This window comes from Acomys minous (genome assembly GCF_964271855.1).
Source record: "Acomys minous genome assembly, chromosome: 2".
Lineage (NCBI taxonomy): Eukaryota > Metazoa > Chordata > Mammalia > Rodentia > Muridae > Acomys > Acomys minous.
Genome location: NC_140484.1, coordinates 138,282,247 through 138,299,860, shown reverse-complemented (window position 1 = coordinate 138,299,860; position 17,614 = coordinate 138,282,247). Strand labels below are relative to the sequence as shown.

The following is a 17,614-nucleotide window of genomic DNA, read 5'->3' as shown; positions in this document are numbered from 1 at the left end:
TCTTGCTGTTGCATGTCCTGTTTTTAGCAGCTTCTGTGTCTGTGCTTATGTTGGTTAGCTAGTCATGGTTACCACTCTGAGAACGCACCCCACCCTTCCTTGGGACTTTCCCTCATGTGCGCAATCACCTCTTGAGGGATTTCACCTGCGAGTGGCGTTCCTGCTTTGCTGCCTATAAAAAGGCTCGTTGGATGTGGAATAAAGGCCGCTACTGCTCTCTTAGCACAAAGGACCCTCTGGTTTATTGTGTGTTAAATCTACAGTCCCTCGCCCTTGACTCAGTACCAGGTGGTGCAGAAGCCACACATAATTATACTAGAGTTCTCAACAGAGACTTTAAAAGCTAGGAAAGCCTGAATAGATGCTTACCGCCTCTTAGAAATCACAGAAGCCAACCTAGCTCTAGCTCACCATAGATAGAGAAAACACAATATTTCAAGAAAAAATAAATTTAAACAATATTTGTCCACAAATCCAACCTTATAGAAAATACTAAAGGGAGAAACACCAAACAGAGGAGGTTAACTACATCCAAGAAAACACAGAAAATAAATATTTCCAAATAAAAACAAAAGAAAGAGAGAGCACACAACCACACACATACACACACACACACACACACACACACACACACACACATACACTAACACCACCAACATCAAAATAATAGGAATCGTCAATCACTGATCATTAAATGTCTCAACATCAATGGACTCATTTCCCCAATAAAAAGACTCAAGCTATCAGAATGGATGTGAAAACAGGATTCCTCATTCAGCTGCAAACACAAAATACATGTCAGCTCCAAAGATAGGCATTCTGTCATAGTAAAGGGAGAGAAAAGGGTTCCTAAACAAACAGACCAAAGAAGCAAGCTTGAGTAGCCATTATAATACTAATAAAATAGACTTTCAACCAAAATTAATCAAAAGAGATGGCTAAGGACTTCTCACACTTATCAAAGAAAAAAAAATCTACTGAGATGATGCCTCAATTCTGAACATATGTGTCCCAAATGCAAAGGCACCCAGGTTCGTAAAAGAAAGAAATCTGCCACTTTCTCAGAAAATTGGAAATACCTCTCTACCTTAAGACCAAGCTGTACCACTCCTGGGAATATACCCAAGATATGCTCCACCTTACAACAAGGACATTTGCTCAACTACGTTCATAGATTCTTTCTTCATAATAGCCAGAAATTGGAAACAACCAAGATGTCCCTCAACTAAAGAACTGGCAGCTTGGTCTTTGTGTAGGTCCCCTAGTAAATGAAGTAGGGGATGTCTCTGACAAGGGCTATGTTGCATGCTTTCTGAATACTTCACCCTGGTGAGTCTGCCTTGCCAGGCCACTGAGGAAGGGGATGTACGACACTTGATGTGCTAGGCTGAGTTAGTAGGGATAAGATCTAGGGAACAGTGGGTAGGGGGAAGAGGGAGGGAGGGTGGGACAGAGAGAAGAGGAGGGAGGCAGCTACAATTGGGGTGTAAAGTCAAGAAATAAATTAATTTTTTAAAAAGTAACATTACTAAAACTTAAAACATATATCAAACCCCACACCTTAATAGTAGGAGACTTCAACACCTCTTTCTCACCAATGTACAGGTCGTCAAAACAAAAACTAAACAGAGAAATAATGTAGCAGATGGATAGATCATTCTCCATCACGAGGGAGATGAGAAGAGTGGGCATTTACTCTGACATGAACTCTGGTGCCCGATTTTTGAATACTGCCCCTTGGCGGGGCAGCCTTGAGGGCACACAGAAGATGGGGATCCAGGCTATCTTGATGAGCCTGATAGGCTGAGGTCAGAGAGTTGGGGAGAAGGCCCCCCTGTCAGAGGACTAGCAGAGGGGATAGGGCAGAAGAGGGAGGGAGGGTAAGAACTGGAAGGGAAGGGATAACAATCAGGATGTAATGTGAATAAATTATAATAAATAAAAAATAGATGAGGAAATCAACTAAAATAGTCCTAGAACCACTATGGAAATAAAAGAAGTCATTAAAGTCTCCCAACCAAAAAAGTCCTGGGCCAGATGGCTTTAGCACAGAATTCTACCAATATTTTAAAGAAGAGCTAATATCAATACTCCTCAAACTATTCCACAAAATAGAAACAGAAGGGACATTGCCAAACTCATTCTATGAAGCCACTGTCACCATGTTACCTAAACTACGCAAAGACTCAACAAAGAAAGAGAATTTGAGACCATTATCACTTATGAACATTGATGCAAAAATACTCAATAAAATACTTGCAAAGTGAATCCAAGAACACATCAAAACATCATCCATCATGATCTTGATTAACCCCAAGGATGCAGGGACAGTTCAAAATATGAAAATCCATCAACATAATCCACCATATAAACAACCTGAAAGAAAAATAAGCCAGCATCTCATTAGATGCTGAAAAAGCCTTTGACAAAATCCAACACCCTTTCATGTTAAAAGTCTTGGAGAGATTGGGGATACAAGGCACATACCTCAACACAGTAAAGGCAATATGCAGCATGCCAACAGCCAACATCAAATTAAATGGAGAGAGCTTAAAGCAATTCCACTAAAATTGGGGACAAGACAAGACTATGCATTCTCTCCATATCTACTCAATATAGTATTTGTATTTCTAACTACATCACTTTCCCCTAGGCTGGGCAACTTGTCTGGCCTCAGTGGAAGAGGACATGCTTAGTACAGATGCAACAAGAAATGGCAGAAAGGCACATTGTGGGGGTGGGAGGGGACAGGCTCCCTTCTCAGAAAAGAAACCGAGGGAGAGAGGGGAGGCGGGTAGGAGGGTGGGACCAGGAAGAGATGAGGGAGGGGGTTGCAATCTGGATGTAAAGTAAACAAATACACTAATGAGAAAATTAAAGATACCAAATAAAAGAAAGTGAATGATACACTTTTATATATAAAGCTGAGTGCCTATTAATCTGAAATATTGATCTAAACACAGAATTGTTAGTCTGTCAGATAATTTGTTATATTTCTTTTAATTAACAAATTAAACTGCACTTGTATTTATACAAAAATAAGAATGAGAATTGATGTGATCCCTGAAGATTACTTTATTTGTGTGGAACAAACTGTTCAGTGGTCACTAGAGAACGTGATAATGATCCCTGGTGTGGTCCAAGTCACGTTTGACTCTCTAGACTCCTCAGCGTCTTCTAACAAAAACAATAATAAAAGAGAGCTGGGACCTGTATAATCTCAATAACCTGGGTTTCTGTCTGCAGTCTGGACTGATTCTGATTTTATGAGGTAAGATTTAATCTTTTGAGAATTAATCTAGTTTATTGATTTCTCTTTACTGTTTGTAAACATATATATATATGTACTCTTCAAAAATGTGACCACAAGCTCTCACTTAGAAATAGAGTGGATACAATCAAGTATTCACTTAGCATCTTTGACTCAATTAAATTAAATTTTTATTTAAATTAAATGGAATTAAATTAAATTATTGTGGCGAGATAGGCATATTCAGCTTGTCAATAGTCTTCATTTATACAACTAAAATACCAGAATTCTACACAGGTTTAACAGCATATAAACTTATCACTCAAATATAATGTTTAAAAATACTGCCTTTGAAATTATTTGACAATTTTATATCAAATATGTTTTGGAAAACCTACTTTGTGTATTATTGAACCCCACCAGCATTGCAGACACTAGACATTTTGGATAATGACCAGGATATAAAGGCCAGAATCTCGGGAGGTGAGTCAACCTGGCCCCTAGCTCTGTGAACCTAAGTTGACTGTTTTAACTGTCTAGTATCCAAGTATGTTCACTAGTACACTGTGCTGAAAGTCACATTATTTTATTATACTATGCAGCAGTTAGATACTATTACTATGCTAACAAAATTTTTTCTGCAGATAAACAGTATTACAATACTTTTTGAATGCTCATGTAATATTTTGCATAATGATAAGATTGATATTTCAAGTGGATGAACAAAGTAATGATTTCATTGGTATTATTTAGATTGGTAGCTTTATGCAAAGATTTAGTTTCCATTTTCTTTTTATTTCTTCCTTGTCCCTTCAATAATAACATTGTATAACACTGTTGATTTTTTAAAATATCTTTTTTAATGAAAAGACACTGTAAACTATGTAAATAACTAGAGATCCTTTTATACATTGTCCATCAAAACTGAATTTCTAAGCTATTTTCTTTCCATTTACAAGACATTCAACTCCTATGTAACTACTAACTAATTTCACTTGAGGAATAGCTACAAGAAGGATAAACTAAATCCAACCTGGAGGTTCACATTCTGATTTTATAAGTATAGACAATCTTAGGTAAATTACTGGACATTTTTCAACTTAGTATCCTCAACAATAAGTTGGGAATAATAAAAATACTTAATAATTTCATGGATGTTTGTATAGAATTAGATGTAAAATGGTAATTCTGTGTCCATCATTTAGTAAGCATGATATCAATGCTAGCTTCTACTCGGGCTCCAGTGTCCCATTCTAGACAAACATAGTTTGGGTTTTCTGGGTTTGTTTGTTTGTTTGTTTGTTTGTTTGTTTTTAACGATTTATTTATTTTTTATTGCATATGAATGCTTTATCTGCAGAAGAGGGTATCAGATTACATTATAGATGGTTGTGAGCCACCATGTGGTTGCTGGGTATTGAACTCAGGACCTCTGGAAGAGCAGGTGGCGCTCTTAACCACTGACCCATCTCTCCAGCCCGTGTGTGTGTGTGTGTGTGTGTGTGTGTGTGTGTGTGTGTACAATTTTAAATATCCTCAAAAGTTTTCCTTTTTAATTCTTGCATTTAAAGAGTATTGTGAAAACACATATTGTTTGAAACATGTTTCCTGTAGTTCTGCCTAAAAAAATAAATTATATCCATTGTACATAAACCTATAAACACTGGAAAACAACTCATAGTATAAAATAAAACAAATCTAAGTTCAATTTTTCCACTTGCCCATTTTATATTGATTAAATTGTTTACTTGCCTTACATCTAGATCATAGCTTCCCATCCCCTCTCCTCCCAGTACCTCCCTCTCCTGTCCCCTCTCCCCTCACATACCTCTCCTCTCCTTCTCCTCAGAAAGGAGAGGACTCCAAGGATACCAAAGAACCCTGGCATAAAGTTGCCATGAGACTGGCAATATTTTCTTCTATTGAGGCTAGACAAGGCAACCCAGTTAAGAGAAAGGGGATCTAAGGGCAGTGTAGCCAGAGGCAGTCCTTGCACCTGCTTTAGGAGCCCAACATGAAGACCCAGCAGCACAGATGTTACGTATGTACAGAGTGCCTAGGTCTGTCCCATGCATGCTGTCTGGGTGGCAGTTCAGTATCTGTCAGTCTCTATGGGCCCAGGTCAGTTGATATCACAGGTTTTCTTGTGGAGTCCCTGACCCCTCTGGCTCCTTCAATCCTCTCTCCTCCTCTTCCACAGGATTCCCCAAACTCCACTTAGCCTGTGGCTGTAGGTCGCTGCACCAGTTTCCAACCATTGCTGGTGAAGCCTCTCTATGCCTGTCTGTAAGTAGAGTAGAGCATCATTGATAGTGTCAGGGGTAGGCTCCCTATCATGGCATGGATCTCAAGCTAGGCCACTCATTTACTGGCCATTCCCTTAATTACACTCAGCCTTTTACCCCTGCACATCCAGCAGGCAGGGAAAGTTGTGGGGCAAAGGTTTTGTGGCTGGGTTGATGTCCCAGTCCCTCCATCTTGCCCAGTTACACAAGATAGCCAGATCAGGCTCCAGATCCCCCATGGCTAGGAATCTTAGCTAAGACTCCACTCGTAGATTCCTTGGAGATTCCGTTGTTCGAGGTTTCTAGCTCATCCCAGAGATGCCTCCTCAATCCCCAGAAACCCAGTTGTTTTTCCCAGTACTTTCTCCGTCTTTCCTCCCCAACTTCATCCTTCGTGTTGTAATTTCTACCCTCTCGCCTGCCCAGTCCCTTCCTCCCATCCACCCCCAGATCTGAATCCATTTTCTCTTCTCCGTGAAATTCCAGCATCTCCCCTTGAGCCCTCCTTGTTATTTACCTTCTTTGGGTCTGTGGATTGTAGCATGGATATCCTGTACTCTCTGACTAATATCCACTGGTAAGTGAATACATACCTTGTTTGTCTTTCTGTGTCTGGGTTACCTCACTCAGGATAATATTTTCTAGTTTCATCCACTTGCCTGAAATTTTCATGATTTCATTGTTTTTAACGGCTGAGTAATACTCCATTGTGTAACTATACCATGTTTTCTTTATCCATTCTTCATTGAGGGACACTTAGCGTTTTTTTCCAGTTTCTGACTATTATGAACAAAGCTGCTATAAACATAGTTGTTGTATCATGGGGTTTCTTTGGAGTATATGGCCAGAAGTGGTAGCACTGGTTCTTAAGGTAGAACTATTCCTAATTTTCTGAGAAACCACTAAATTGATTGACAAAGTGATTGTACAAATTTGAACTCCCTCCAAAAATGGAGGGATGATCTCCATGCAATACATCCTAGCCAGTATGAGCTATCCCTCAAGTTTTTTTATTTTATTCATTCTGATGGAAATAATATAAAATCTCCTAGTCATTTTAATTTGCATTTCCCTCATCACTAAGGATGTTGAACATTTCTTTAAGTGCTTCTCAGTCATTAGAGATTTCTCTGTCAAGAATTCTCTGTTTAGATCTGTACCTTAATATTAATTGAGTTATTTACAAATTCTAATTTTAACAACGTATTTGCTTACATTAACCTCCATCTACAAACTAGTGAGAATGGTATATTTATAATGTCTCCATCATAGCCTTGATCTGGCAGCAACCACACTATCCCATGGCTTTCCTGGAGGATGGGAACCACACTGCAGTGACAGAGTTCATTTTACTGGGCTTAACAGATGACCCCGCCCTTAGAGTTGTCCTCTTCACCATCATCCTGTGCATCTACCTGGTGACTGTGTCTGGGAACCTCAGCACCATCCTTCTCATCAGAGTCTCTGCCCAGCTCCATCATCCCATGTATTTTTTTCTCAGCCACTTGGCTTTTGCAGACATAGGCTACTCATCTTCTGTCACACCCAATATGCTTGTCAACTTCCTGGTAGAGAGAAACACAATCTCCTACATTGGTTGTGCCATCCAGCTTGGTTCAGTTGTCTTCTTTGGATCAACTGAATGCTTTATTCTGGCGGCCATGGCTTATGATCGCTTCGTGGCAATCTGCAACCCATTGCTTTATTCCACCAAAATGTCCACACAAGTTTGTGTTCAATTGCTCCTAATTGCTTACATAGGTGGTTTTCTTAACACATGGTCTTTTACTGTGTGTTTCTATTCATTAGTCTTCTGTGGACCCAATGAAGTCAACCACTTTTTCTGTGATTTTGCTCCATTAATAGAGCTGTCCTGTTCTGATGTCAGTGTCTCTGCAATTGTTCCCTCATTCACAGCTGGGTCCATTATTATGGTGACAGTGTTTGTCATAGCTGTTTCCTACATCTACATCCTCATCACCATCCTAAAGATGCGCTCCACCGAGGGACGCCGCAAAGCCTTCTCCACCTGCACCTCCCACCTCACTGCGGTCACTCTGTTCTATGGAACCATCACATTCATCTATGTGATGCCCAAGTCCACCTACTCCACTGACCAGAACAAGGTGGTGTCTGTGTTCTACATGGTGGTGATCCCCATGTTGAACCCCCTCATCTACAGCCTCAGGAGTAAGGAGATTAAGGGTGCTCTGAAGAGACAGATAGGCAGGAAAATATTTTCTTAGAGATATCTGTCAGTCATTCTGTTGGATGTGTTATTGTTATAATACACTAAACTCCAAGATTAAATGTTTTTTTCCTTTGAAGCCTTTAATACACTAACATTCTTCATTGCCTCAAGACTGCTTTCATGAGGTAGCTCTGCTGCATGTGCTTTTCTCTGCACTTGAGAAATATCAGTTCATAGAAATTAACACATCTATTAAATGACATCTTTTGTGTTAGAAATATTCACAATATTCTCCTCAAGCAAATTTGTAGCATATAATAAAATATGGTTAACTATCTCTTGCTGTTCAGTAGACATTCATGAGACATTCGCTCTATATAGTTATAGTTTTGTCCTCTTTGATTTGTGTATCCATTGTCTGCACCTCCTGTCTGATAACAGTGTGCCCTCTCTGTGAGTTTAAACTTTAAAAAAAATCCACATTTAACTGTGATTCTGAAATGTTTATCTTTCTGCACTTGGATTATTCTCAATAGTACAATGAACTCAAATTCCATCCATATTTCTACAGGAGAAAGAAACTCTATTGAGGCTGAATAAGCGTGTGTGTGTGTGTGTGTGTGTGTGTGTGTGTGTGTGTGTGTGTGTGTGTTCTAAAATCTTTGCACATTCATTACTGACTAACACTTAAGTTGCTTCTAGATCTTGAATATCCTAAACTAAACTGATTTTATGAATGAGAGATCCTCATGAATTACTGACTTAGTTTCATTTAGGTGTGTACCCATAAGAGGAATTGCTATGTAACATTGTTAGGTCACATGAAAGCTCTACTTTTTGCTTCTTCAAAACTCCTATACATTTCACATAATGGTCATGCCAACTATGTCCATAGCAACACTGTACAAGGACTTCGTTTTCCCTACCTACTCTCATCAACACTTGTCATTTGTCCTTTTATTGTTGGTGGTGGTGGTGGTGTGTCAGAGAACAATTTCTACTTTTACACATATAAAGAGCTACACAATAGCACCATTGACCTAAATCCAACTCCCATTTGCAAAGGATGTTTGAACAGGAGAAGAAAGTATGAGAAAGTGAATAACAAGAGAATGATCTTGCCGACTGCTGCAGTCTGGGGCAGCTCCTGGGAGTGAGGAAATTCTCAGGCAGGGGAGCACTGTAGGCTGGTGTTAATGAGTCCCAGAGAGCCTCATATGTTCCCCTTGCCCTCAGGACTATCATGGCAGGCTTTGATAAGAGCTCTTGGTTGGCCACACTGTTTCTGAGGACTATGGACATTAATTAACAGTTAATTCTTGTTGCCATTTGTATGTTTGCTGTAGAGAAATGTCTATCCAGCTCTCTTCCCACTGTAAAAGCACTTTTTTCCTGTTATTTATTTAATTGTGTTATTTCCTTATCTAGTCAGATGTTAAGTTTAATCATTTATTGTGTTACAAAATGTTTTCTCCAAATCTGTTCACTGCCTTTCCTTTTTCTGTGTTGTTCTCTTTGATATATAAAAGATTTTTATTGAATAAAGTATCAATCTTTTGTATTTGATTTTGTTATTTGAGTTTTTGGCATCAAATGGAAAAGCAATATTATTTCCATAGACAATGTCAAAGATATATTCCATAGGTTTTATTCTGTTTTAACTAACTCATTTTTTTCCAAATTCACTTATTTTCCTGCAAATGTTTACTTTTTAATTTTTAACCTAAATTATGCTTAATGCAATGTACTTTGATCATATTTTCCCATATATAATTTTCATTATCCATTTATCTATTGATGGATATTTAAGCCTATTCTATTTCCTATGTGTAGTGAATAAAACAGGAATGAACATAGATGTATATGTATTTCTGTCAGAGATTACAGAGTTTTTGAAGTATATTCCAGGAGTTGGTACAGTTTGGTGACTCTAGTTTTAGATTTTTGAGAAATTTTTGTGCTGATTTCTGTATGGCTAAACCAGTTACACTCCCATCAATGGTAAATAAAAGTTCACCTTTCTTCATACTTGAACTAATATGTGTTTTCATTTGTCTTCTAGATAGCATCCCAGTGTACTGGGGTTAGATGAACTTTCAAAGTAGGTGTAATCTGCTTTCTCCCGGCTAATGTTGTTGAATTGTTTTTAAATGTTTATTAACCATTTATAGAGCTAGGGGATGTCACTGTGTATCTGAGAAAGTCATAGTGCATTACTGTGATATCATAATTGAGATTTATCATATAATAATAGAGTATTTTAATATCACATTGATAATTGGGATGTCTCATGCAGCCTTATGGTGACACGACATAATGTTACAATGACACAGTGGGGAAGTAAATACATAGTGTATTTTTACAATGGTATAAGAGAGGACTTTGGTATGAAAACAACATTATCATAGCAGAGTAAAGAATTGTGATGCTTCATGAAGAATTACAATAGCACAGTGCAACATTTTGATGCCAGAATGAAGCATTTTATTCCACAAGGGACTTGTGAAACCACAATATACCACCATTGATCACTCCCATGTAAAATCAAGCATTTTTTTCACTTTTGGTCAATTTTTATTTTTCTAAAATAGCAACTAATCAACATCACAACCCAAGACTAACCTAAATGTGCGCCTGACAGTGAAGTACACCTGTGTGTGGAGTGGGAAGGATAAAAACAAAACACCCAGCCTGTCACATGTATCTGGAGATATCCAAATAAACAACCACGCTTCTCTCATAAGTCTTTTGTTAAGTGACTCACAGGGATCTGAGAAGCTATTGCTGTGAGAACAAATCTGTAGCACAGTAGCATGAGTCTTGGTATTAAGCATAATCAGTTCAACTGAGTTAAGTTGAAAACATGGTAAGAAACTGTGTGGACGTGGGAGGGCCCGGTGAGACAGTCTGTAAGCCAGCTGACCCAAGGAGAACTAAGATAACTTTTCAATTGAGACCAGGCATACTAAACCTCCATGTTTTTAAAAAAGAAGGCCATTAAAACTTACAATTCCAACAGCCCATTAACCAAATAAAAATATTTTTAAAAGGAATTCGAACTATGTCCAGAGAGCTCCACCCCACCTTCCATCTCGTTTTCAGCACCCCAAGGAAAATAGAAGCATCCATGACTATCACAGATGAAAATAAAACCAATGTCACTGGAATCAAGTTTTCCCCACTGAGGTATAAAATCTATATAGAAGTCTGATATTATACTATTACAAATTGCACTTCTCATAATTCTGTTTTAATTTCCCTTAAACCCTGTTTGATGAAGGCTCTTCCGGCTTTGTGAACGTCAGTGTGCGCAGCCTCACTACTTTGCACTCTCATGTCCTAGGACAGGAAGGTTGGTTCACAGCAAGGAAAAGCTAGAGGAGTCTGAGTTTTAGTGGCTGATAAACCTTACATCCCACAGAAGAGGAAAACACTTTTCCTTTTTTGCTACTTAAGAATGTGGCAGACATGCATGCTGAGGTAGCGAGTCAAATCTTTATTTCTTTCTTTTGTTTGTTTGTTTTTGTTTTTCGAGACAAGGTTTCTCTGTGTAGCCTTGGCTGCCCTGGACTCGCTTTGTAGACCAGGCTGGCCTTGAACTCACAGCGATCCACCTGCCTCTGCTTCCTGAGTGCTGGAACTAAAGGCATGCACCACCATGCCCAGCTTAATTTTATGACTTTTAAGGATATATATATATATATATCCCTTTTACCAATCTCACATCTAAGATGATGGATATCTTCTTTTTTCACCTTGTCTGTTTTCAGTCAGTAACTAAATCTCACACATTCTACTATAAAGGTATCTCAGAAACTGAGAGAAGGGTAACAAAAAAAAAAAAAAAACATAGTCCATGGTCACCTGTTTGAGGTGCTGAAATGCTGCCCATTGGCCTTAATTCCAATCTCCACCACAGGATTTTCTTCTCTACAGTTATAGATAGAAGAATTAAGGTTGCCAAATACAAATACCAAAACACTATGAATGTAACATTAATATAATTCCAGATTCTCATGGCTCTTCTTGCTCTACTTTATATATGTATACTATCTTGATCTAAAAACATCCTAACTCCTAACCTACTAAACTTAATTGAAAGACTAAACTATCTGGTCTTCAAACCCATTAGACTTGAGAAGGGATAAAACTTAAATACCTGAGTGAACTTGGAGTGTAGGTTAGCAGCTTTCAAAATAAAAAAAAATGACTGAGAAAGTTTACTGCCTGAACCATTACCCAACATTCTCTATAATGTTGGAGCATCATCTTCCCCTTCTGGCCCAATATATCTGCCATATTTACGAGGCAGGAACTGTTGAAGACTTGCTTACTCTGTCTTGGCAGAGTTTGGCCGTTGACTCTGCCTGCATCCAAACTTGCCTATTTCTGTCTGTGGCAGAAACAGGGATATAGGCTCATTTTCTTAACCAATATATTTTATTAACAACTTAGTGACCAAGCATTTGTCACTTATAACCCAACTAACCAAAACAATAGGAAATGAGGACTAATGGACATCATAACAAAACCGTAAGGATATCAGTTCTGAGGAACGATTCTCCTGGCACAATCTACAAGATTTCTTCTGCTGAAACCTAGAGTAACCAGAACCCAGAACCTCAGCAGGAGCTGGAGCCCCGATGCCTTCCCCCAAGCGGTTCTCTCTAGAAGCGTCTCGAAGTGCAGCAATGAACAGCCAAAACTATCACAAGTCCAAAAAGCCCCACCTCCATTTCTGGGCTCATTTACATATCTCCTCCCAGAGTCTGTTCACAGGATCTTTTCAGCTGGCAACAATCAAGCTCCTGCATGAGGTAGTTGCTCTTCTAGTGGATTAACCTCACTTGTTCTCTCATGAGGCCATTCCAATCCTGCACTTGGGATCCTAAAAAACAGGTTTATCTCTCCTTCACAAGGACATTTAAATTTTTTATTATACTTTATTAACAATACATCCTGAGCATAATCCCCTGGCTCTTATCTTCCTATTCCCTCTTCCACCCTATTCCCCTTTCCTAGACCTCTGACAGGTGGGGTCCTCCTCCCCACCTTCTCACCACAGCCTATCAGGTCTCATCTGGATAGCTTGCATCCCCTTCCTCTGTGTTCCCACAGGGCTTCTCCGCCAAGAGGAAGTGATCAAATCGCAGGCACCAGAGTTTCTGTCACAGGTAGTAGAGTTAGGATACTAGCATAGTACTTCCTGATAAACTTTCAATCAAGTTGAAAAGGAACACCGGATTTGATGGACAGAATAGAAAGTAATGAAATGATTAGTTTCATTTGTTCTTCATTTTACTGAAGAGGAATAAAATAATTCTGGAATTCAATATATATACAAGAGGAATTGAGAAAAAAATAAGTATCTTAGACCTCTTTCTCCCCACATCATAGTAGAGCAACTTAAGAATCTATGCCGACAGTCACAGCTCTAAAGCTGCGCACTCTGGTTGACTGACCTAAGAACAAGGCGGAAGGGTGCACCCTTCAGAGTGTCTGAACCAGTTCCTGCCAGTAATAGTCAGGAGCTTGGCCTCTGAGACTGAACTATGGGCAGTGTAATTCCAGTCTGGAGCTACTGGCCTGGAAAAAATACAGGAAAATTGGTGGTTCTGACTAGAGACCAACCCGCAAGTCCTGAAAAAACCCCAGTGGTATGTGACCACACAGGCACAAAACCAAAGCCCAGCACCAAGCATGCTTGCTTGCCTACCCTGTGCCCTCTGTCTCCTACTCTGACATATCTGTGGGCCCAATGACCCAGGGGTGATAGAGAGCATGGGTCATGGCCTGCCAGTCCAAGGAGAGATCAGGGGCTCACACAGGGGCCCAGGCAGCTATGGGCACACCCTTCAGCCACAGCACTAAAGCTGCACACTTGAGTTGACTGATCTAAGAACATGGAGGAAGGATGCACACTTACTAGTGTCTGGACCAGATCCCACCAGTGATAATTGGGAAACAATGACATTAACCAACATCATGAATCAAATGGATCTAACAGATATCTACAGAACTTTTCACCCAAACACAAAGGATTATACCTTCTTCTCAGCACCCCATGGAACCTTCTCCAAAACTGATCACATAACAGGTCACAAAACAAGCCTCAAGAGATACAAGAAAATTGAAATAATACCTTGCATCCTATCAGATCACCATGGACTAAAGCTGTACTTCGGCAACAACAGAAATAACAACAAGCCTACACACATGGAAAGGCAAAATTAAATAGAGAATTCTCAACAGAGGAATATCAGATGGTGGAGAAACACTTAAAGAAGTGTTCAATATGCTTAGTCATCAGAGAAATGCAAATCAAAATGACTCTGAGAGTCCATCTACACCCGTAAGAATTGCTAAGATAAAAAAACTCAAATGACAGCAATGTTGGCAAGGATATAGAGAAAGAGGAATACCGCTTCATTGCAGGTGGGAATGCAAACTTGTACAACCACTTTGGAAATCAATCTGGCACTTTTGCAGAAAACTTGGAATAGGGCTATCTCAAGACCCAGCTATTCCACTCCTTGGGGTATACCTAGATGCTCCACCACACACAAGGACATATGCTCAACCATGTTCATAGCAGCCTTATTCATAATAGCCAGAACTGGGAAACAACCTAACTGTCCCTCAGCTGAACAATGGATAAAGAAACTGTGGTACATCTACACTATGAAATATTACTCAGCTATTAAAAACAAGTAAATCCTAAAATTTATGGGCAAATGGATGGAACTAGAAATGATCTTTTTGAGTGAGTTAACCCAGACCCAGAAAGAATCAAATGATATATATTCACTTATAATTGGACACTAGCCCAAAAGGGATGCCTGCTAAAAGTCTTCACTTACCAGATCAGGATAGATGTGGGGACTTCCTATTGTGAGTTTAGGTAAGGGAAATATGGAGAATGGGGAAATAGAAGGATCTAGAGGGTCCTAGAAACCTACAAGAAGAACATCATGATGGGTGGATCTGAGAATGGAGAAATAGAAGGATCCAGAGGGTCCTAGAAACCTACAAGAAGAACATCATGACAGGTGGATCTAGACCCAGGAGGATCTGCTCAACCTACTGCACCAACCAAGGACAATACATGCAGTAAATATTGAACCCCTATTCAACCTAGCCAATGAACAGGACATTTCCAAATTTGAGTGGAGAGTGTGGACTGACTCTGACATGAACTCTGGTGCCCCATATTGGATCACTTCCCCTTGGTGGGGAGGCCTGGTGGCACTCAGTGAAAGGATAAGCAGGCTACCAGGATGAGACCTGATAGGCTGTGACCATATCATGGAAGAGGAGATCCCTTCCTGTCACAGACCTAGGGGAGGGGAATAGAGTGAAAGAGGGAGGGAGGGAGGGAGGAACATGAGGATACAAGTGAGGGGATAACAATTGAGATGTAATTTAAATTTTAAAAAGAAAGAATCTATGCTGAGGCATCTAAGCCCCAGCATTCCATTGAGACAGTAAGTGGGAACCAAGTACATGAGGTACTTGAATCATTTGCTCTAGATGCCACCTGCCTGAAATGCCTTGAGGGTTCACATTGTCAATCATCATTTCTACTGATTTTGGAATAGTTCCAAAGGGCCAATCATCTGAAGATGCTTTATTTTGTTGTACACAATAATTTTCTGGCCACACAATTGATTATATTCTTTAATATAATTCCATCAGGATATTTTTCTTCACTTATAGGCTGGCGCACTGAATTAGGCTTTGCTGCGGATCTTGATGTGGTTCTTTAAATCAGATAATGCCCACCTAAATATTAAAAACAATATTTAGGGATACACATATTTTGACCCTAGAGGCCTTGGCATTATTTCTTCAATATTTTGAGTCTTATTTCTACATTCTTATTAAGAAAAGTGTCCCAGCCAGGCCGTGGTAGCTCACACCTTTAAACCCCAACTCAGGAGGCAGAAGCAGGTGGATCTTTATGAGTTTGAAGCTATCCTGGGCTACAGACCAAGTTCCAGGACATCAAGGATTACATGGACCCTGTATTGAAAAGCTGAAGAAAGAAAGATGAGAGGAAGGAAGGAAGGAAGGAAGGAAAGTGTCCTCTATTCTGATCTGTTCTTATTTGTATTGTATGTGTAAACGACTAAGCAAATCTGGAAAAATAATAACATGACTTCTACATAGTATACTAATTATTGTAGGTGAGACAAAGGGTTAATTGTCTCACCATGATCCCTGGCATTTAATAAATGTGGAGACTGTGATGATCAGTTGTGGGTCTACATCCCTCTTCTGTGCAAGATTAGCTTCAACACGTGGCTTGCTCACAGAGATTTTCATAATGACTGGAGCTTTGCTCTCCATAAATTCGAGAAAGAATGCCCTCTTGATACTCAGAGAATAGCTACATTTTCAGGTTCACTGTGGGACAAGTCCTTTCCATAAATCATTTAACTGTCTTAAGTTCTACTATCCACTTAAATTCAAAAAATATTAAGATATGGTGCTGAAATAACATTAGCATATTTTTGTATTTATATGTTAGTTTTCATTTGTTCTGTATTCTCTTCTGACAAATACTGTACTCTACAGTTTTACTTAGTAAATCACATGTTTTCCTTTCTGTTAGTTTTCAAAATAGTGTCTCCAAGCCCTGATGTCTCTAGTCCTACTGCTCTGAGGAATCAGATTCTAAATATTGCTTTAAAAGGTAATAAACACAACCTGTCTGTGCTCTGGGGTTCCCATGTGAAAGCACCTTACCTTTTCCAGACTCCCGATGATGTGATAACTGTGTCAGTCAAAATAGGTGCTTTCTGCAAGGAAACTCTGCAGTACAACCTGTAATGTCATCTTTGGTTTTTCTGGGTGTTAGGGATGGTTAAATCCTAATTTCTTCATAGACCCAAACCATGATTGTTTTGGAAACATTAATCAAAATACTTCGATTGTAAAACGGTCTTCTACATTCTTACATATAGCATTATGTTAGAGGTCTGAAGTGTGAATTTAAACATAGCTAGACTGCTAGCCAAACTTATATACATGTGATAGTAAGACTCTGTTCATCCAATGTAAATATCAAGCCAGTTTCCCCAGGTCTAACCTGGTTATGATGTGCACAAACTAGACATTCTTTACAAAACCAATTGTCCCCAAAGACTGATGTGAAGTGCTAACTAAGACTTGATTACCTTGCACAAATCTTGTGTCTCATAGCAGTAATCACAACATTAGATTTATCATGGCGTAACGTAGGTCAAGTGTGTGGAAAACAGACCAGCCAAATTGATCCAACACCTGTGTGGGATGAGTATAGAGTAGGAGGGAGTGTCTCTACACCGCTCTGGAGAAACTGATTTCTCTAAGGTTTGATCTCATCTGCAAATAGAGTACAACTTAAAATGCCAGTCTAATACATGTGTTATACAAACTAAATGGAAAGTCAAAGACTATTGGTTTCAAAGTCTCTCAATTTTACTGTTAATCTCACACCTCTGTTTCTTCATGATTTCATGATTATGTGGTTGTTCAAAGTTTATTTATTTATTTATTTATTTATTTTTATATCCAGACAGTCTTTTGGGAAAAAATGACACCACTTCATTTGGTTTTGTAAGATTAAAGGGTTCCATATATAAATGATTTATAACATATGCTTTAAATGGTAAGAGTAAATTATTGTTTGCTATATAAGCTGAATAAATAAAAACATCCTGACACATACAGGAGCTCCATAATATTAGTAATTATTGCTGTGTTGTTAAACTTGACAGATTTCAAAGTGTATTCTTACTATAAAGTTGACAGTTTGTGCAAAGGAATAGGAACTTAACTTACACAGTCAGTTGAGTAGCACTCATTAGGTATTAATAGTAGCATGCATGTATAAATCCTCACAGT

General features: G+C 39.0%; 1 protein-coding gene across 1 annotated transcript; it reads left to right on the top strand.

Annotated features, from left to right (window-relative positions):
- Positions 1 to 6,836: 6,836 nt before the first annotated feature.
- On the top strand, positions 6,837 to 7,781 carry LOC311592841 (olfactory receptor 5P6; the record flags this gene model as incomplete). The annotated part of the gene is made up of 1 exon (XM_084773690.1): positions 6,837 to 7,781. One exon carries the CDS (start codon positions 6,837 to 6,839, stop codon positions 7,779 to 7,781), a length of 945 nt encoding a protein of 314 aa, XP_084629816.1.
- Positions 7,782 to 17,614: the final 9,833 nt, after the last annotated feature.